Genomic DNA, 21,967 nt, shown 5'->3' with positions numbered 1-21,967 from the left:
CTAAATGCCGGCTCCCCCTCATCCTAAATGCCCAGGTCTTTTCCCTGTCTGCTGCCCCCCTCCCAGCTCTGGAGCCTTCACACCATGAGACAGCACCAAAACACTGCAGAGCTCCAGAAATGCAGGAAATCTCTGGAGCCAGCCCTGCAAAAGAGCTAGTTCTGGACAGAAGCCAGTTTCCAAAACAGCATCTCATCCTCTCCTGGGTCCTTTGTCCTCTTCCACCACTGCAGCTCTTCTGCATCAGTATCACCAAAATAAAATTCCCAGCTTTGTTGCTAGCATCCAGCCAGCTGAGCAAGCAGGAATCCCAATGGAGGCTTGTGCTGGGAATAAAGGACAGGTCAGGCTGCTTATACCCAATGGACAGAAAGAAAGCAGTGCTGGAGGGTATTTGGTGTTCAGGATATATTATGTTAGCTGCACAGCCACATCTGCCTTTCATTCCCCCTATGGTTTGGGAGAAATGCTGCGTGTTTGCATTTCCTAACTGACAGCTGAGCCAGGAGATGTTTGGAGGTCAGTCCTTGTTTATGTGCCAGTGCCCTGGACTTAACTCTGCAGGTGCTGCCCTCCCTCCTGCCCCCCAACTCTGCCTGTGCACCCCGAGTTGCTCTGCGCTGTTTTGCTGGGGGCTGCTGGTGCCAGTGGGATGCGCTGCCCGAGCCGTGCCCTGAGCCCCCTCCCAAGCCTCTGAAAGGTGCCCCTTGCTTTGCCTGCCCGTGGGGCTGCCCCCCCGGGGCTGCGTCACCCCGCGGCGAGCGGCCTTGCCAGGGCATCGTCCCCGAGGTTATCGGTGTGGCAGGGTCGAGGGAAGCGGCCACGCTGCTCCCGGCCCGCGGCACTGGCAGAGAAGCCTGTGACTGTCACACCGTGTCCCTGGGACTCGGGGGCAGATTGCCATGACACGGCGTGACGAGGCAGGAACGGGAAGGCACAAGGACAGCGTGCTGCCGCAGGGCCACCCAGCAGGAAGCCTGCCGGTGCTCCTCCTGCGCCCCACCGCCCTCCTCTGCGCCCTTCTAAGGCCCACCTCGGGCAGAGCATGGGCACCTGCTGAATACAAGCCAGCGCTGGTCACACCAGCTCTGTGGGCATCTTTCATTGCTGGGTTTAATTGGGAGGTGAGTGCACCCTCATTTCTCCCATCTGCTATTGTGTAAATGACTCTATCTTCACTGGTGAAGGCAAGCAAAGAGGCTATTTTTAGCCCCCGAGTGTGCTGGCAGGGTGGTGGAGAGATGGCAGGTATCTTGGGACCAAGCTGCCAGGAGTGTGATGTAAATCAAAGCCTGAGAGTCCATTTTCTAGGCAAATGAGGGTGCACTCGGCCACGGGAGACCTTGCTACCTCAGCCAGTCACCATGAACTCTTCTACAAAGCAGGGCCACCGCCACAGGCACCTGGGGACAAGACCCAGGCGTGCCCCATTGCCACCAGTGAGACCAGCCTTGCCTCGCAGCCCCAGCAGCAGAGTTTGGCAGCCGCACCCCAACGCCAAGCTCTTTGCAGGGGACCGGAGGGGCTGCCAGGGACTGAACTGGCCGCGGGCCAGTGTTCCTGGGGCGAAGCAGCAGCAAAGACGACAGAACAGCTCAGTTCGATCCACATAACTGTTTCTTTCTTTTTAATTATTAACTTGTGCCTTACAACGGAAGAGGAAAGAGTGCGAGCGAACGATTTGCTGGTTCCAGGAACTACTCTGGCACCACCGCGAGGGCAGGAAGGTCTCGTGATGATAACCTTGCCAGGGCGCTGACACGCAACGCACGCACATGCGGAATCTCCGGCTCTTGCAAAAGCGGTCACTGGCAATTTTAAGGCATTGAAGGAAACCTACGGTTGTAAATCCTATAACAAATTTGGCACACGTTGGAACAGTTAGAGCGGAGACAAGGATGCTTTGCGGGCTGGTGTTCAGGAGTCCTGCAGCTTCACAGCGCCAGCTGGGACGCGATACTAATGCGAGCGCAGGGTTTTCATGTGGCAACCGTGCAGCCAAACAACGGGCCCTGCAGACCCCTCAACGTTTTGGAGCCAGCGACACCAGGCGAGGTGCTGTGCCCTGCGGTGTGGTGGTGCCGTCACCTCGGATGCACCGGTTCCCTGCCCTGCTGCTAGCCAACCCCGCACGCCTCGCTGGACTAATGCTGCCAAAAACCAGAGCTGTCAGGACAAAACCAAAACGAACGTTCCTTATAGTTTAAGATCTAAATGGCTTATAGACCAGACATCAGGTGTGGTTACAGTTACAGTCCAGTATGGCTATTTCTGTGCTTCTGGAATTAAAAGTGGATGGCTACAGCTTGATGAGTGGGGAAGAGTTTAGCTATTTGTGGATTTGGATAGTAGATGAAGGTCTGTAGCCCTGAAACTAGTTATAGCAAACGTGTTGAATTGTTTCCCTTGCCCCCCCTCCCCGGAGAGCCGGTTGAGCAGCTGTCTGAGCCGGCTCCCCCTCACCCACCATGGGAGGGGAGAGGGAGGGATGGTGGGTGCTACAAGTCCACTGTGCCACCACAACAAGGACCAACATGCACCTAGCTACCTGCCCGCACCTCCGCCCCATTTGAAAGGGAGCAATGTGCCAAGCCCGGCCTCTGCATGGCGGGACCCGCAAGGAAGCCTTCAGTGTTCCCGGAGGGATACACGTTTCTAAGGGGACCTTCCCACGAGCCCAGCACAGCTTCATGCCCAAAGGGGCAATTTGAAGGCCGAGTGGAGACTGTTCCCCCTCAAATGCAAAATGGACAGGGGTTCTGAAGATTACATTTGTGCATTCGTAATGATTCCTTCATGCAGGTTTAATCTCCCTCGTTTCTTGGTAGAGGTTACGGTCCCCTCAATCATCTCAGCCCGGCTGGATGCTATTTTAGAGGTCACTTTAATAACCTCTCCTTGCTCCTCCTCCTTGAAGGACAGAATAGAGGAACTAAAGCCTCTTGGCTGGAAGGAGTAAGTGGGGTTGGGGAGGGGATTGAGCGCTGACAGGCCGACGCTTCCCGTGCTGAAGAGGGTCTCCTCTCCCTCCAGCAGCTTCCTGCAAGCACATCACAAGGGAAGAGGTTAGTCTGGGGACATCTCACACGAAGCATCTGCAAAGCTTGCGGGCACGCTGTGACCTGCGAACAAGTCCTAGCGCTCTAGGCCATCACCCCAGCCTGCAGTGGCCACGGACTCAAGTTACACTGCACCATCGAACTGGTTCAAAATCATACACTTTGGTCAACCTTTTTTGGAGCATTTGCAACATGGGGTACATGAGACCAGCTTCCTCCTCTCCCTCCAGAAACACCAGGAAAATAAAACCATGAACCAGAGGGACTCTGCCTTTTGCATCTATTTTGACTTTGCAAGAGAGGCAGTTTTCCTACCCCAACAGTCCCCATTAAAAACCAGTGCTTCTGGGATGGCTGGCGGACATGGCTCCCGGCTACTAGGTTGAGGAATGACATGGAGCCATGGCTGCTCCCCAGGCAGGATCACAGCAGGCACAGGCAGGGGAGATGAGCAATGCGGTGTTGTTGCTCCTGGAGTGTGTACCCAGATATTTTCCATGCCCTTGAAAATATCCCGGCCTGGTGGGGTTAGGGGATTGGGCTCAGGTGGTGGCCAGGCAGAGCAGGGTGAGAGCAGCCTTACCTGTAGGCAGCTATCTCAATATCGAGTGCCATCTTGACATTAAGCAGGTCTTGGTACTCCCTCAAGTGCCGAGCCATCTCATTTTTGGTGTTTCGCAGGTCGTCCTCCAGCTGCCCAATGGTGTCCTGGAAAGGCAAGGGTGCTCAGGGCCATGTTTTGGACCAGGGACCTCTCCTGTGGGTCTTCTGCTCTGCCCATTGCGGAGACAGGGAAGCTGCAATGGGCAGTTGGTCCATGATGGCACATCCCACAGGGAGCTTGGGATCATGAAATCTTGTGCTAACAGGGACGGAGAAGTTGGCAGAACACCAGGCATGAATTGCGAGCGTGTGCAGTGCGAGGAGGCTTTAAACATTGATGGATTTATATGGTTTCCCATCTGCAGCAGGGTCTGTGAGACTTGGGTGGCAAATAGCACACGGTGGTGGAGCCCCCAGTCCTGCGGGGGACGAGGCAGGGTGCTGCAGAGGGAAAGGAAGTTTTGGGCTTAAACATCCTCAAAGCAGGGGCAGGGGCTCAGCAGGACAAGCAAGAGCGCCCAGCACTGGAGCGGGTCCCTGGAGGAGGCTGCAGTCTGCACCTGGGGCCTTAGGCAGGGTTGGGGACACGTCCAGAGTGGCGGAAGGAGAGCTGGTGCTGCAGGGACAGGAGGGAAGAGCTGCTTCCAGGAGGGGAGGGCTGACACCTTCATCAGAAAATGCCCTGGATTCCCAGGCTGGGGGGCTCTAAACGCAGGGATTTGGGAGGGTTACAGAGTAAGGGTCCTGCCCTGTGGGAGCTGGGGTGCTCAGCGGGATGACGACATCCTTCCCATCAGTCTCACCCTGACATGGCTGCTACCTCCAGTTCTGCCTGAGATGTGGAGGAGTCCGAGGCCCGATCTCCTGCTAACAAAGGGGACTAATCTTTTTCTCTGTTTTTTGTTTGGTTTTTTTTGTCAGAAAACAAGCAGCTCTGTTTTCTCTCACATGCATCCAGGTGTCTAAGCAGCGGCCTCAAAGCAGTGAAACCTGCTCCTACCGGGATCTTTCCAGATCAGACGGTTTCCCACTGCCAGCTGCCCTGCTGTGCCACTGGCGGAGCGTGATTTGGAGCAGGAATGAGTAAGCAGTTTGCCTGTCGGTGACGGTGCAGCCCTGCCTGCAAATCCCTGCAATGGCCACTGCCAGCGTCTGCTCTCCCACAGCCAGGCCTTTGCAAGTGCTTCCAGCTCCTCTGTTCCAGTGAATGAGCTTTGTCCTGCCACATCATCTCCATCCTGCCCCTGTCCTCATTCCCATCCTGTCCCCTCCTTCGTGTCCTGCACAACCTCCCTTGTGCGTAGTGCAGAGACAGCCATGAGATGTGGAGCTGCCCAAGGGGCCGGCAGCTGTGCTGAGCCTGACGCAATGAGCCCAGTCTGGGCTGAGACCCTCGGTGAAGCAGTGCCAGCTCATCCCGAATGCGGCATGGGGCATCTCACGGTCAAGTTAGTGGGACACATCCCATCTTGCAGGACATTTATGGGCCATCCTTGGGGTCTCTGCCTTGACCTGTGCTGCCCTGACCACCTCCTGCAGCAAAAGAGCTGCATGGAGCTATGCCTCTGAGGTGGGACTGGGCAATGGGAAGGGGTTCAAGGAGACCCTTGGGATGTAAACTGAAAAGCCCCAGATGTGCGTGGATGCTGCTGCAGTACAGATTAAAATCTCTGCTCAGATGTAGTCAGACTGCCGCTGCACTGAACTGTGACAGGAGAGAGGGACTCAGGGTGACCCGCTCTTGCTGCTCTGACCCTCTGTGCCTTCAGGCCCCTTCCCTTTGTCTGCAACTTGCGTGAACAAAACGCTCTTTAAAAATGGGTTATCCTTCCTATCCTGACTGTACCCATCTTCCACACCCTGGCTCTAGCTGGTTCTACTACTCAACCAGAACAAAAACCCTTCCCCACACCATTGCAAACCTGTCCCCTAACTGAAAGCTCTTACGTATTGGTTCAGATTTGACTGGGTAGCCTACAAATATAAAGACATGTCCCTGCTTTAGCAGTCTATAGGAACATTTTAAAAGCGCGAGCAACAGGAATATTCTCTTTTCAGACAGACTTCCATCCTTTTCCACCGGTTGTAGCCAGGGAAATTATTTAGCTGCTACACATGCACATTGTTCAAAAGACTCCTAAGTATTACCCCACTTAAAGCAGATCCTGAGGGTCATGTAGTAAAAGGCCACTGTGCTGTAGCTAAATCAGTTTCAATTATGGTGTTTTTTAATTCAGTTGCATTATATTTTTTTCTCCAACTGATAGATTGTTCCCAGAATCCCTCTTTTCACATAGCATCATGACTATTTAAGATTATTGTGTGTTCTCCTTTCACCCACTACAGGAAATACTGTATTTCCACAATATTTGTGGAAGAAGAACTCAACTATTCAGGAAGATTGCAACCAGCTTGGACTTATAGTCATGAATTCTATAGAGCCTGGCAAAATTTGGCCTTGAAAAAGACAAGGCATTACTTGGGTGTGAAATAACAGCATCCTTCTGGTATGATGTAAGGTTGTTGTTTCAGTATTCAGAAGAACATGGCTTGATTTAGAAACCACAGATCATTTAATAGCCATGTAATAGAACAACCTCAGGATTTATTTTATTATAAATCATGAATGTTTCCTTGTAGCAAGAAAATGGGGTAAAACTGCAGTAATGCAATAAGAGCAATGGAGTTCTCATTGTCTGCCCCACGTGAGTCCTTCCAGGGACATGAGATGCTGGGATCTGGCTGCAAATTCAGCCTTAACGTTTGCAGAGCTCAGATTTCTGCAGTGCAGGTGCCAAGAGCCAGGCCACAGGGCGAGGGGCCAAGCCTGGGCAGACGACTTCGAGGAATTACCCACAACGACGGGGAATGTGTGGGCAACTTTGGAGCTGACCCTTAAGGAACAGCGCAGGGATGGGGTGATGCCCCAAACAGCTCTGCCGTATGTGGGGATGTCCTCTGCGGGAAGAGGGTGTTAGGGGGACTGTCTTGGCCATGTCTGCCCCCGCGAAACCTGCCCTCTGGTGTTCTCCTATGGATAAAGGGGGAATGCAGCAGGCAACACCCTGCTGCGGCAGGATCTGTTGTGCAGGGCAGAGAGGCCCTATGTCAGGGTGGGAGGAAGGCTGCAGGGGTGCCTGGCGCTGCGCAATGCTGCGGGGGCGCTGCCCCTGCGCGAGTGGGCACTGCACAAGGCAAGAGTACAGTGCTGTGTAGTGCTGGTGGGTGGAGGGGGGTTGTTGCACGGCGTGCAGGACAGCGTGGGATAGCGGGGGCGCTGGGTGCTGCATGGTGCGGGGGGGGGCACCGCACCATGCGGTGTTCAGCGCCTCACAGGTGTTCAGCGCCTCACAGAACTGCGGGAGGGGCTGCTGCAGAGGACGAAGCTGCGCTGCAGGATTTTTGCATGGAGATGCTCAGCGCTGCGCAGGACGAGGGGAGGGGGAGGGCTGGGTCGGAGGTGCCGGTGCTGCACGGCGCCGGGGGCGTCGCATGGGACAAAGATGCCCGGTGCTACATAGGGGAGGGGGAGCTTGCTGGGATGGAGGTGCAGATTGCAGGAGAGGAGGACGCTCGGTACCGCACAGTACCGGGCGCCGGGGCGCAGCCGCCCGGCGCTGCCCGGTGCCGGGGCACCTGCGCGGGGAGGGGACGGTGAGGGCTCCCGGCGCCGCCCGGCTCACCTGCAGGCCGGCGGCCTCGGCGCTGTGCCGCTCCTCCAGCTCCTGCAGCTGCCTCTCCAGGGACTGGTGGGCGCCGCGCAGGCTCTCCATCTCCGCGAGGCGGGCCTGGAGCTGCCGGCGGCACTCGCCAGCCTCCCGGCGGCTGGCGCGGACGGCCTCCTGGCTGCGGGCCGCCCGCTCGTGGAGGCGGGCGCAGCGGGCGCGGTACCAGTCCTCGGCCGCCTGCAGGTTACGGGCCGCCAGCGCCTCGTATTGGGCGCGCAGCTCCCGCAGCGCCGCCGCCAGGTCGGGCCGCGCTGCCGGGGCGGGAGCCGGGGCGGCGGCCGAGGGCGCGGCGGCGCGGAGCGCGGCGCCCAGCTGTGCCAGATGCTCGGCGTGGGCGCTGCGCAGCGCCGCCAGCTCCTCCCGCAGCGCCGCCGCCCGCCGCTCCAGGTCGGCGCGGGCGCGGGTGGCCCCCTCGGCCTCCTGCTGCCGGGAGCGCAGCGCCCGCTCCGCTTCGGCGCGGCCCCGCGCCTCCTCCTCGCAGCGCGCCCGCAGCCGCTGCGTCTCCTCGGCCAGGCGCGCCCGCTCCAGGGCCGCCTGCGCCCGCTCCCCGTGCACCTCCTCCAGGCGGGCGCGCAGGGCGCGCAGCTCCCCGCCCAGCAGCTGGCCCAGCCGGCGCGGCTCGGCCGAGCGCTGCCGCAGCGCCGCCAGCTCCGCCGCCAGCGCCCGGTTGCGCTCCTCCAGCGCCCGCACGCGCTCGATGTAGCCGGCGAAGCGCTCGTTGAGGCCCTGCAGCTGCTCCTTCTCGCTGGCCCGCGCCCGCCGCGGCTCGGCGCTGCGCTCCCGCCCCGGCCCCTGGCCCGGCTCCGCGCCCGGGCGCGCCCGCCGGCCCGCCGCCCCCTCGGAGCGCCGCGGGGCCTCCGCGAAGAGGTGGCGGTAGGAGGCGGCCAGCGCCGCCGGCTCCGCGCTGTAGCTCATGGCGGCGGAGCAGGACCGGCGGCGGCGGCGGCGCTTATGTACGGCGGGGCGGGGCGCGGCGCGGCGCGGTGCGGAGCGCGGGGCGGGGCGCTCCGGCGGGGAGGGGGCGCGGGGCGCGATGTCCCGTGCGCGGTGCGGTGCGCGGTGCGCGCGGAGCGCCCCCCAAGCCGCCGCGGCCGGAGGCGGCGGGAGCTGTCCGTGCGCCACGGTGCTGAAGGTCTGTGGCGGCGGGCGCGGCACGGGGCGGGACAGGCGGATGCACGTGTGTAGGCGTGGACGGACACACGCGCACGGGCACAGAAAGAGCACGCAAACGTACACGAGCCAAGGTACACACACACATAGAGACAGACGGACGCACAGGCATGCGAAAGGGGACAGGCGCATCCACAGTAAGGCACGCACACACGCGCGCTCAGAGCTGGACAGACAAAGGGACAAGCAGACCTGCAGGGAGATGCACAGGGGTGCGCACGCAGATGCATGGGCGGGAGAGGCAGAAACATGGAAGGCAGCGGGCAGAAATGGGCAGATGGAGAGGCAGCGTCAGGCAGACACACAAAGAGTCAGGCAGATGCGCAGAGAGACAAAAAGGCAGGCAGACGCACAGGTGTGCACACGTGCCCACACCCCCAAATCACTCCTGCTGGGGTATCCCCAGCCGCCTCTGCTGACACCCGAGAGAACCAGTGCTGTGCACCTGTGCCTGGGGTGAAGGTGTCCCGGGTCCTAGTCCCAGCCCCTCTGCTCTGGTGGGGACCAGGGTGCCTACAGCCACCCTGTGGGGTCTCCATGGGATGGGGCTGTGGGCAATTGGGGTGCAGGGGGGGTGCAGTGGTGGGGATATGCCTGGAGGAGGGCGTGCCCAGGACAGAGACTCATCGTCAGTCCAGCCATGCCACAGGGGATGGACAGGGGAGGATTTTGCCTCCGGGTCGTTGGCCAGGAACTGAAGGAGCCACTTAATTTTGTCTCCTGTCCACACAAGGGGGCCAGGCCTTCCCATTGGCAGGGGTTTGCTGGGAGTACCCAGGGCTGCAGAGCTGATGGGAAGGGGGACACCCCCTCCCCACCTTCAGGCCAACCACCCTGCCTGGGATCATGGCACCCCAGGGCAGGACCCACCAAGAGACCAGTGGGAAGTGTCTGATCTCTGGGAGCAGCAGCACAAAATGTAGCCGTGAGATGGAAAAACAGCTTAAAATAACTGTGATCCAAGTGCGAGGAACATGGTGAAATGTGCAGCCGGATCCTGTCTTCTGCTGTACATCTCTGTGCCAGCAGGATGCCCGGTTCCTCCACTCCTCTTGTCCCTGTTTCTCCTCGCACGTGACCAGGGGACAGCATGAGGGAGGTCCAGCAGACAAATGAGGAGGACAAGCAAGCCAGGGCTGGCACTGGAGAGAGCTGTGACTTCCAAAAGAGCTGTCACTGTTTCAAAGGGACCAGCCAAATGGGGAAAGATGGTGCTGGGATTCATATCTTCTTGGGATCAGAAGTGAATCATAACAGTGGCTCCTGAGGAGGCCCTGCAAGCACGGCAGCAACCCTGGCTGGAGCCCACAGGAGCCCACGTCCCTGCAGCCATGCTTAGAAGGGCATTGTCTGGGGCAGAAACCCCATGGGCAAAACATGACCTGGGAGCGAGGTGAGCCCAGCCCAAGGCAGAGCACTGCCCCACTGTGGCAGCAGGCTGGTCCTAGGCCTGTGGTCAGCGACTGGCAATAGGATCGACACACACGTATATACCCCACCTCGGTCCTGTCCATGTGTCCCATAAGGCATAGGAGGAATGAGGAGCGTCGGTCAGTGGAGGCAAAGGAAAGAGACAGGAGCTGTACCCACACTTGGGCAAGAGACCTGGCTCGTGCCTTGTTTTTCCAGGACTCAGATCTGCTTGCCGGTAGTTTTCCTGGAAGGACTCAGTTTCCCTGAAGCCCATTTTAGGTCAGTGATTGTGAGGCTACAGCACCTGGATCACCCGAGTAGTTTACGTTTTGGTGGCAGAGCAGGCCAGGCAGACAGCCTCAGCACACGCTGGGGTTTGCCAGCTGTCCTGGCCCTGGAGCGCGACGCCTGGCCCAGGCTGCCTGGCTCACACTGCTGATGCAGAAATCCTCTCTTTGGTCTGTTTTTCTTTTTTTGGTCTTTCACATACTCCTCACACACAAGTGCGGTTTACCATTTCCTCAAGATCTGTCGCTTTGCCTTATAATATCCTAAGTCAGGTTTCTGCTGCTGGGAATAACTGATCAAATAACCAAGAAATTTCCAGCTCTGCTTAGTTATGCGTGTGGCATCATTTTGTTGACTTTGCTCTGATGCATATTACTGATGATAGAGGCTTCTGTGGTTGTCTTTTGTCTTGGAAAAGTGGAGTGCAGCTTATCCTGGCCTCCTCACTTGTACTGTTTTAGCACTGCCATACGTATGTAGTCTAACAGCAGAGTTAGGAGTGTCACAGTCTCCTCCAGCAAGGGTCTCTGCAGGGACTGCTGACATCCATGGGTAAGGACTCTGGGACCAAATCCCTTTGCTTCCCAATGGGTCAAGGTGTTTTGGAGTCTTTCTACACAGAGGGAAGGAGACTGCATGAAACAGGTGGGACCTGCACCAGTTGCTGATGTGACTGCTGGGACCTTGTAGCTGAATGAGTACAAGGAGTTGGAGTCAATACATGATAGTAAGCGCTGCTATCCCTTAGAACAAGGATGCGGCTCAAGCTCGCTGGGACGTTGCTTCTTTCAGAGAAGCAAAGGGTGGCTGAGACCTTGTGATCCACCTCAGCATGAGCTGCCCATTCTGGGGGTGTTCCCATGTTCCAGAGAGCTGCAGTAGGAGCCTCATCTCAGGTGGCTGGCATCCAAATGCAATTCCCTTGCAAACCCCTTGAGCCCCTGACCCAGCTCTCAGGGGGCTGACTTGGCCAACAAACCTGGGAGCGGTACACCTCTCCCAGTGAGAGGCAAAGCTGCAGCATGGCCATGTCCTGGAGAAGGAGCCATGTCCCAGCAGACTGGGAGGAAGTCCTTGAAAGACCAGACACAAATCCTTAAAATTCCCCAAATTCTACTCCACTTTGCTCTGCTCTACTCTGGTCTACAGGCCAGAGGCTGGAAACAAGCTGAACACCAGCATGTCAGATCTGAAATGAGACAGCAAGCTGGAAGAGGGCACAAACTGAAACCAGGGCAGTGCCTGGTAACACATGGATCTGTTGGGATGCACACTCGTGGCCACAGGGAGATCTTTATCAAGCCAGGAAACAGACAGAAAAAACAAAGGAAAAGTCCCATAGCTAAGAATTGTACACTACTCAAACCTGGTGGGTTGTATTAGGGATTAAATTGCCCAGGACCACTCCATACCTCCCAGTTGCTTCAAAAAATCAAGTCTTGCATGTGAGACAGCAGGAGGACTCCTTAAAACTCTGTGATCCTTTCCACACAGCAGCCACCTGCTGATGGGGCTCATTAAGCAATTTATCTCCTGAGCTGCAGTCTGCCTGGGCTTGTGGTTTGGAGGAAAAAGCCATCCTTTGAGCTGTGCACACACAGCAACGGGACACAGACCTTCCAGCTGGTTTCCAGCACAGTCTAATGCTTGGGTAGGTGTTTCGCCACCTGGCTTAACGGCGTTGGCCGTGTGAGAGGTAAATGCTTCCCAGCAGTGGGAAAAAGGCAGATCCAAGTGTCCTCCCGTGAGGCTGCTGACAGATCTCCCGTGGCACAGGGGGGTCTGACCTGCTGTGGGAGGGAGAGCCCTGTGGGTAAGGGCAGCAAAATCAGGGAGAAAACATACGTAAGTTATAAACACATATAGAAGAAAGAAGGATGTATTCACTGAATTGCATACACACAAAACCACTAATAAAAATCAGAAAACAGCTGTATGGGGTTCCTCTAACTCAGGAGTTTGTTTCTGACAGTGGCAGATTTGCGCTTCCCTCGTATAACTTCTCTGGTTCCAGCTGTCTGTAGCTCTGGGGCTCCCCGGCCCCCAGTCACATCCCTGTGTTTGCTGGCCCTTATCTAATCAGCGCAAGTTCACATCCTGGATGCCACCATGCTCTGTAATCCACAGTTTGATAATGCGCCTTATGAAAAAAATCATCTTTCTTTGCACTTCAGAGTTGCTGCCAGCTAATGTCATTCCATGCCCCTGGCTTGTGAGACGCAGTGGAAGAGCTGGGACACAGTTCCTTCCCACCCACCTCCCCGTGCACCTCAGTCTCCTTCCTAGGCTGAAGGATTTTAATCTATTTAATTTTCCTTCATGCTTTTACTCATCCTTGTTGGCTTCAGTGCATCTTCCTGGGATGCGTGTTGGAAAGACGTGCAGACACATGGACAGACAGACACACACTCCAGGGTGGGGCCCACCATGAGGATGCATGGAAATGAGCTCCCAGATACAGGTGGACACAGCTCTGAGTGAAACCCCTTGCTTGGGTGCCCAGTGCAGGTGCTGTAATGTGTCCCAGGGCATTCAGAGGTGCAGGTTGAGCTTCCCAGGCTGGTAATGCCACCTTGCTGTGGGCTCTTTGCCCAAAACGGGCTTTGCTTTAGCCAGAATTAACAGCACGTGTTAAAGGCTGGTGCCGTTGGGTGCTCCCTGGCTCGTTCCCCTTGGCGAGGTGATGGAGCAAGGCTTGCAGAGCCCAGAGAGCCACGATGGGATAAGTGTACCCAAGTCGGCAAAACCCTGCCCAGTGGCGTGTCCCCGTGCCGCAGAGGGTGGCCATGGGGCCCCCACTGCCCGGAGCAGAATGGAGAGCGATAGGGAAAGCAGAGGGAAGTGTCCTTGGGGAGATAAAGGAAGCACTGCGGCGGCGGGGATGGAAAAGCTGCTGCCAGAGAAAGGGAGGTTTTCCCGGCCTCTGGCCACTACCTGAGGCGTGGGAAGGGACTTGGGCGCCGATGGCTTGGCAGAGCCACGTGAGCCCAGGATGAGCTGGGACAGGCAGATGGCTGCTGTCACCCCTGTTGCTGGTGGGGACCACGCTGAGGTGGCCAGGACCCCTCTGGGGCTGTGGGCATTTACAGGCCTCTGGGGTCAAAAACAGGCAGAAAAAGGGATGCTCATTTTGGTGGTGACAGTTTTTTCCCAACACTTTTTGGGGCAGTGCTGGCCCAGTATGGTACACCTGGGAGCGGACCAATGGACATTTTCTGCTCTGAACAAACATTCCCTGAGCCTTTCCAGCCTGGTCCGCCATGCCTACAAGTGTGATGGGTGCAGGCTCGTGCTCACTGGTGGCACTGGACTTCTGCTGGGGACAGGCAGGCACAACCCCCCTCCTCCTGCCGCCATGGCCAGCGTCTGCCAAGTCCCCAGCCATCACTCCCCGTGCCACCTGCAGCTGCTCCAGGACCTCCTCACCACTCTTCTTGCAGCAGATGAGGCGCACCACAGCCCCTCTTGCCCCAGCCCGCACTGCAGACACACTCCCCCAAAAATCAGTAATTAATTGTTTTTTTTTAACCAAAGCTCTGGCTCCTTCAGCCTTTGTGGCACCCAGCAACACTGAGACTGGCTGACAGAACTGTGGGGGCTCAGGCAGGCCGGGACTGTAGGGCTGGTGGAGGTGCAGGGCCAGGGGTGCAGCCCCAAAGATTCTGGCCCTGGCGATGGGCTGTCGGGGGGGCGTCTTTGCGGCTGTTCCGAGAGTTGGCACATTGCCGCCGCTCCCTGCCGCCACTCCTCTGCGGCTGAGTGTCGGTCTGGCACACTCTCCCCGGTCCCTGCCGCCGGGAGGGGCGGGACGCGGGACGCGCCTGCGCAATAGAGCCGCCTCGGCGCTGCGGCAGTTGTGCGGGGTAGTTCTTCCGAGCGCGGCAGGAGGTGAGAGCAGCTCGGGTGCGCGGGGGCAGTACGCGCGTGCGCGCGCCGGGCGCGTGGCGGGGACCGTTGGGGGTGTGGGGGAGCGCCCCCTCCCTGCTCCCCTCAGGCGCGCACCCCGGGAAGAGGGGGGTCTGTCCGCCGTCGCTGGCCGGGGCTGAGGCGGGGAGGGGCAGTGAGTGGAGCCGGGGTGCCCGCCGGCGGCGCTTCCCCTTCTGCTGGTGAGGGGATCCCCTCAGAGGCAGCGCCCGCCTGCTCCGGCGTTTCCCCGGGGCCCGGCTAGCTCCCTCCCCTGCCCGGCCGCTGTGCCCCGGGAGCGCCTGTTGCCTCCCCATCCCGTCCCAAGCAGGGCGGCCCCCGGGTTACCTCAGCCCATCCCGTACGGGGCCCCTCTCCCGTTCCCGGCGGGGCGAACCGCCGGGCCCTTCCCTTCCCCTTTCTACCGCGCCCCCCGGCAGGGCCCCGCGCTGCCCCCTCACAGCCGCAGGCTGCCCCCGCCCTGAGGCCGGCGGGCTGCGCCCCGGCGCGAGGACCGCTGTCGTCCCCCCCCTCCCCGCCGTCCGAGGTGCAGCGTGAGGAGAAGAAGCCCTCGGGAGGCTGTTCCTGAGGTTTGGGGCCAGCACCCGCTGCGTTCGTTTCCGCCTTCCGTCCCACGTGGACCGGAGGGGTCCCAGCGGCACCTTCCAGCTCGCAGCTCCCCCCCGGGGGAGCCGCCACCCCGGCTGGGGAGGTGGGTTGAAGCGATCTTCTTCGCTGAGGAAAGAAAGCCTGATCCCGGCTCTGGGCAGAATACTTCCCGGACAGCCTTGCATCAGGGCCGAGGGTTCATTGTCACTGCTCTGTTTCGTCTGTTTCGTTTGAGTTGCTCTTGGCAGTCCGGCTATATCAGGCTTGAGCTGATAACCTAAAGCCAGGAGCAAGTCACCAAATAAATAAATTAAAAAAAACCCACTCAACGCAAAACAGCTTTGCTCGCATTTTGCGTATGCTTTTTTTTTTAATCCCTCCTTTTTTGCCAAAAATAACGTTGCAAGATGTATGGCGGAAACAAACCTACTTTGATTTCTGATAGACTAGATGACTTAATAGGGCAGTACTGCTGCTTGGAGCACAGGCCATTTTAAAAATTCCTGGAACCACTGAGATGATGAAACCCTCAAGTTTATTCCCTTGCTAGTGTTTCTAAAGGTTGCCAAACTGGATACTAAGGATCCTCTCTGACATAGTCTTGAGAACATTCTTCCCAAGGCATAATTAATTATGTTTTAAAAGAATTTTTTTTTTAGCTCTGGAAGGTTTACCATTTGAACCTCAAAGATTGCAAAATGCTTTCCCAGTAGTCACTTAGAAATGTCCCCCTATCATCTATCCAAATGGTCCCCTGTGTTAGTTTAGAATAACACCTTGTCACCGACTGAAATGTATTGTATTGATCCATATACATATTTGTCACTAGTGAATAAATCCAAAATATGAAGATTTTGAGGTCCTTTCAGATGCTACGTGGTTTTACTGAAAATGAGAAACAAAACTCCAAACTGCATTTTGATCTTGGGTTCATGTGCTGAATTTGTAGTTCTGGCGGTGAGGAAAAACCCTGGTGTTTTACTTGCAAACCCGTCAGCTTAGCTCTGGAAATCTGTCACAGGCCTTGTCAGCCCCTGTCAACCTAAACATATTTTAGAGTAGAACTGCTTTTTAAAATAGTCTATTGCCATTAGTCTGGAGTCCGAAAGATCATTCAGGAACTTGCTGGTTTGATTAACAGCAGTTGCAGTTTGTTCAAGCATAGATGTAGTTTCATTATATAGTACAATACAACCTTTACTCTGTATAGCGTCATTCAAACAAATTGTATGGCAAAATGCACCACGGAATTACCTTTAAAATGCTCCATTGAATTAAGTACAATTGCGGACATAAATAGGGAGAAAAATGGTAAGAATGGGAGAAATGTTTTCAGCTGAGGTTTGAAATTAGCAGCCCGTTAGAATGTTTGCAGTGGTAGCATTAGTGTTATACGCTGTTTCTAGGATATACGCTAGCAAAAATCAGATGCAAGCTGAAATTTTCCCAGGCAAATTTCCAGTTTGTAGGCAATTTTTAATAATAATAACAACAATAATAACCACCCCCCTTGATTTGTTACTCCTTGTCATGTTTGATTCCTAATATAGCTTGAATTGGAAGTTAATAGACCCTTCCTAAAATCACTAAGTATATTTATCCTAGACTTTTTTAAACTTTCTGGGGAACGTTTGTTTTTGAAAAACCAGAAACCTTCATGTGGTGTTTACTGGTAAACACTGCGGTATTGTACTCTTTGGGGAAGCAGTGAAAGGAGTGTTTTATTTGCTTTAAAAATATACAAGTATATTCTTTTTGCATCTAAAGTAAAAGGGAAGCATGCTATTCAAATACAATGTTTAACTGATGCTTATTGAAAAAGCAGATAGGATTATTTGCTCACATCATACCTGTTATTTGCAGTTCAGCTTAATAAAATAATGCTTCAGTTAAAAACTGATAGATGGATGGTTAGCTTGCATGAGCTGTTATCTGGGGATGGCCTCAGGCCGGCTATGGGAGTAGGTTTGTGGTGCTCTAGGACAAACTGAGCCGACCTGCAACCTTTGAGTCCTACAGAAATAGTAGATACCAACTTGCAAGGAGGTGCATGAAGAAGGGCTGACACTGCCCTGGAAATCTTGGGCAAGAGACAAGAGCGGGTCATACAGTCGCACTCGGAGAACCCATTCTTCTGTAGGAATTTGAAATTAGGGAGTGCCGTGGGATCTGGGTGGTTCAGGACCATGCAACCTGCCATTGCTTGGCCATGGGTGAAAATACTACAGGGGTGTGTAATGACCCAAAGTGACGTTACCAGGTAGAAGGTGCTTGACCTGGGGAAGCTGGTTTAATGTCCTCCAGCCAGGCTGCAGTGGAAAGTTGTCATAGGAACTGGCTTGCTTGTCTTCACTCTTTTAAAAGAACACCTCAGTAACTAATTGCCTCGGGCTAAGAAATACCCGTATGACATCCAGTGCAAACCCATGAAGAGAGCAAGGCACCTCGGCTCTACCTCAAGGGAAACTGAGGACAGCTGGACATCAGCAGAGGACAGCCTGAGTGATGTACCTTGGGATGGGTTCACAGTGCCTGCTCTACACCGTGTCCTTGCCTCAGGGTGACTCACAAACGCTGAGTGTCCTGATATAAAACAGCTGTGGCTTTTTAGCAGTGAGAATAATGGGACAGAAAACTGAACAGAATGTGCCTGGGAGTGGGAGCCTTGTCTCGCTCTTTGGGATGAGATATGTTACCAAGTCAGCACATGGGAATTCTTCACTTATTGTCTGTACTGCATCTACTTTTTAAATTGTATTTATAGCGTCAGCAGCATAAACATATTTTGAAATTATATTTGAAATGGCCACTATCTGAGTCTTCAACTGTTGGCTGTTAGGTGCTGAAGCATATCTTATTCTTTGAGTATCTTCAAAGTCCACGTTCATATAAATATTTCCTGCCGTAAAGTTTCTGTTTTGTGCTGCTACAGAAATTATTATTCTGTGTCATGGTTATGATGCTTGTAGCAATGAGCTGTATGTTGCTTTTTAATCATTATGACTACTTAACTGGAATGGTTCCTAAAACCTTGGACTGTGTACTCCACATAGAGAGCATGTATAACATGAGTCTGCTTTCTTAACACAACGGAGAGACAATCCAGCATGTACAATAAATAGAACTTAATGTACGGTAAATAGACCTTAAGCAACATCTGGAAGAAATTGCGTAGGTATTTAAGGTAGCCACTGTAAGCAATTGATAATCTAAACCCGGCTACATAAGCATAGTCATTAAGTCTCATGCATGTGTTTGCAGGGCTAAAAAGATGCTTGGGCAACCTGTCTGTATGAAGCCGTAGTAGGAGAAATACGTCTTTTATATGACAGCATGAGATCGAGAAGGGAGCCTGACTGATTCAGCCTGAAAACCCCACAGCAGTCTGTGTCGAATCTTAACTACTACCTGAATGTGCAACTGTGTGTGCACCTTACTATCAGGTCAAAAGCAGATTTGCTCTTACTTCCCGGGCAGCTGGGTCCCCAAATGTAGGAGTAGTGAATGGCTGTGTGCCAGCCCTCTTAGTCCTATCACTTTTTCACGTCTGGTACAGGATGGTAGAGGCTAAACTCGTTGCTTGCTGGTGACCTTAGCTTATCATCTTCAGGGCATGAATACCCGTGGTGGGTTTTACCAGCACAGCCAGCCTTTTTTTGGTAGTTTCATTAGAGAGAGAGTTCTGACTAAACTGAGGAGGTTGGAAACCCCACTGTGGTTATCAGCATGCTACCTTCTCTTAACACGTAAGCAAGAAAACAAGTGGATTCGTACCCTGTGCATTATACCAGCTAAAACTGCTTTAAATTCTGCAAAGGTATGAGCCCATTAAATGTGGAGAGCAGGAGTCACAGTAATGAGATACCTATAGAAGTCATGCTGGGACATGAGCAACCTGTTGGTTTCCCTTTTGAAATTAAAGGATGTATGGGCAGAGCTTCTGTAGGTGGATGGAAGAAGAAAGGGAGGCCCAAGGACATGTGATTCTTTTGAGATTTGAAGGTGGCTCCAAAGTGAAGTACGTTAGTAGAAACAGATGTGTGGGAACAATATACTCTAGTACTGCTTGTATTGTACCCATCCTGTAAATAAGACGACAGTTGCGGTCTCCAAAATTACCATTCCATCTCTTTTCACCACAAGTGATTTATTGAAAAACAAGGGTTCCTTGAAGTCATTATGCGGTCCAAACTTAGCTTAATTTAGTTACAGAGTATTCACAGCTCCCAGCTGCATTCCAGATATTTTCAAACAAAGGCATACTATTTTGCATATATGCTTACTACAAGATTATCATTTAACCTTGCTTGGCACAGTTGGTTCAGAGGAAAGGGTAACACAGAGATTTCCTGTATGTGTTTCTGTGGGAGGCTCTGAAGTAGAGTGGTTTTCCACTGTTTACTTAAGAACAGGCCTTTGGGTTAGCTGGCTTTGACCCAGGCCTTGTAGTTCTCCCTGTTAACATTGGCGTAATACATAAAACGCTTAAGATACATTCTTGTTAGATTTTCAGGAAGCAAATTCTCGCTGAACCCTCCAGGAGGGTGCACTTCCCCAAAATACTTTCCAACTGGGGTGGTCCAGCTTTGGCAGTTGTGATGGCCAGACCTGGATTGTGGGACCTTCTGGGTGGGTTGCTCCTTTCTTGTGTGAGCTGCTGCCTTTCCGCGGGCAGCAGCTGCTGCCTGCGCTGCTGCGGTAGCAACAGCTGCATTCCAGCTGGGTATGCTGGGTTCAGGAGGGAGCGTTTAGCTGTTCAGGCAGTGTTTGCTGCTGAAATCAGTATTCCTTATCTCCTTTGGAGGATGGTAGCTGTGGGTGAGAATCAAGTCATACTTTACTACTTGGACCGTGCTCCTCTCAGCATTTGCGTCAAATGTAGTGCGTCTGGCCGTGGCATATAACAAGAGAAACTTTCTAGTCAGCTTCTGAAGTAACCTAGAAATGAAGGTAAATTTGAAAGACTGAAGACCAATGGTTTAGCATAAAGCATACCAAAATCTCTAGACCAGCTGAATTCAGCTGTTTGGGTTTGTTCAGCTGGTGATGAGTTGCACACAGGCATGCACGGTGAATAATTATGAACATGGGATCAGAGAAGAGCATGTGAATGTTCTGCCCTCAGAAACCCAAAGCGGTGCTGGGTGAGATTTATGCCAGTGCTTTGTAATCATAACACAGCAATTACCAATAATAACATCTAAGAGTAATTGCTGGTAAAAGATAGGCTGTTTGAGTAATTTTTGAAGTCAATAAATATAACCAGTTGCAATTAAATAAAGAATCTTTTTAGATGTTGATTTCCTTTGCTTTCTCCATCCCCATCTGAGATACCCTTTTTATTTCCCCCAAAGGAAGAGCTGAACATGTTGGCAAAGGTATGTCAAACGTTTCTTTCTGACTTTTTCAAGTCACCTTTTTGCATGTTATAAAGCAATTCCATTTCAGGACTATGCAAAGACATAGGTGGCCTTTGAAGTCACAGGAAAGGGCTGCAAGATTTGGTCCCAAGTGTGCTGGTTCAGTCATGTCTTTTCTGACATCCTATGCAGTAGACCTTTTAAGAACAGATACCCATAATCGCTGCATAGTTGTTTCTTTTTTGTTGCCTGTTCAGTTCCACTTTTGTAGTATTATTCTCTGTGTATGCTTTTAGGTCGGGATGAGTTCATTCCTTAAAGAAAAACTGATCGGTTGAACACAAATTGCAGGTGCTCTGAGCACCAGTTAGCTTGAGGCTGACCTTGGAAACTGCTCTTCCAGTTCAGTTCCTGTATCTTTCCCATCACAGAGTACAAGTGGCTCAGTGAAGCTGGAAAGAGGAATTTGACATAGAAGGAATTTAAGATAGAAGGAATTTAACAAGCCAGACTGGTAAATCATCTGTTAGTTCTGCTGTCTGGAAACTGAGGCAGGAGTCAGATTTCATTTTCCGCTTCATGTCTCAGGCATCAGTCGGTGCACCAGTGATGTTTAAGGGCAGGTCAGCAAGGCAGTGCTTGTTTTGAGTCTTTCAGTGTTTTGGGATGCTGCATTTCCACATTGCTTTTCTTTGTTAAAAAAAAAGGAAAATAAAACATTGCCTAAAGAGAAGTACAAACACATGAACAGGTTCTCTCTGAAGGGAGAAGTGGTCAGCAGACCTTTTCCACCTGTACTCAAAAGCAGGGCTGCAGCTGACAGGACTGGATAGAGCTCTGCTATGGAAAAATGCTAAAAATGAGCATTTGCCACCTAAAGCTGTAAGCGGTTCAGGTAAGAGGGCAGAAGACCTCTCTTCTGTATTCTTCAAAATGCTTGCTCTACCCAAAAGTGTTGCTGCTAAGCAGTGACTAACATACCAAACAATCTTCTGCTAAGTCCTTTTTAGTTAATAATATGAATTTAGCCTCTAGAAGGCATTAGCTTGCCTGTACCATTTACCACTTGGTGACTGCAGACATCCTGAGCAGAATGTCTCACATATGTTCTGGCATTTATTAGTATCCTCCTCATAGTGGTGTTGAAATGGGGTGATTTTATAGAGAGTGTGTTAAAAAAGATCAGTGCTGGAATCATCAGCAGGTGTGTGTGATATTTTACGAGCAAATTTTATACAAATTGGAAAGAGCTTTACTTGCTATGATCTGAGATGAAATATCCATCTGTAGCTTTCAATAATTTGGGGACTTTTTGTCACTTCCAATCCAGGGAAGTAACATTGTGGCCTCTCTAAGAGTTTGTTAAGAACACATTTGTAATTTAACCCTTCCTATTTTTTTTCACGTTAATAGATTAGGTAGGTTCTTAACCTATTGTTTTACCTATATTGTAACTTCTCTTGCAATATTGCACTGGCAGTTTTATGAACCAAAAAACTCTGCTTGCTAGACTTCAGCAATCAGGAGGGAATGGATGGTGAAAAACTAACGATGTTTTACTCATCTACCCCTGATTTTTCTTCACTCGGATTTCTTCACAGGATCTCTAGTGAGTAGATATTAACAAAGACCGTAATAAAAAGCACTTTCAGTACTCATAAATCGATATGTGCTGATGCGGTCAAGAACAAATACTGGAAAGGTTAGGACATGTAGAGAAGTGTCTTCCCATGTTGTGATGCTCAGAGCCAGGCTGGGATTTTTTTCAATTGCTGTTTTGAAAGCAATTAGAAGGAGGCATTTCTGTGGCTGCACAGGAGGCTTTGTGCTGGCT

At 53.1% G+C, this 21,967-nt stretch overlaps 2 protein-coding genes across 2 annotated transcripts in view; one reads left to right on the top strand and one right to left on the bottom strand.

Annotated features, from left to right (window-relative positions):
* Positions 1 to 2,766: 2,766 nt before the first annotated feature.
* Positions 2,767 to 8,305, bottom strand: INA (internexin neuronal intermediate filament protein alpha; the record flags this gene model as incomplete). Its single annotated transcript, XM_082002127.1, has 3 exons — positions 2,767 to 3,040; positions 3,643 to 3,767; positions 7,346 to 8,305. 3 exons carry the CDS (start codon positions 8,303 to 8,305, stop codon positions 2,767 to 2,769), a joined length of 1,359 nt encoding a protein of 452 aa, XP_081858253.1.
* Positions 8,306 to 9,650: 1,345 nt separating this feature from the next.
* NT5C2 (5'-nucleotidase, cytosolic II) overlaps positions 9,651 to 21,967 on the top strand; it is a gene marked incomplete at both ends in the record, with an annotated part of 65,013 nt that continues 52,696 nt past the window's right edge. The window contains one exon of the mRNA XM_082001919.1: positions 9,651 to 9,816. Within this exon, the coding sequence (XP_081858045.1) occupies positions 9,651 to 9,816 (166 nt within the window). The remainder of the gene's footprint in view (positions 9,817 to 21,967) is intronic.

Source organism: Phaethon aethereus (genome assembly GCF_964289735.1).
Source record: "Phaethon aethereus genome assembly, chromosome: 7".
Taxonomy (NCBI): Eukaryota; Metazoa; Chordata; class Aves; order Phaethontiformes; family Phaethontidae; genus Phaethon; species Phaethon aethereus.
The sequence above is the reverse complement of the archived record's forward strand: the minus strand, read 5'-3'. Positions and strand labels throughout refer to the sequence as shown.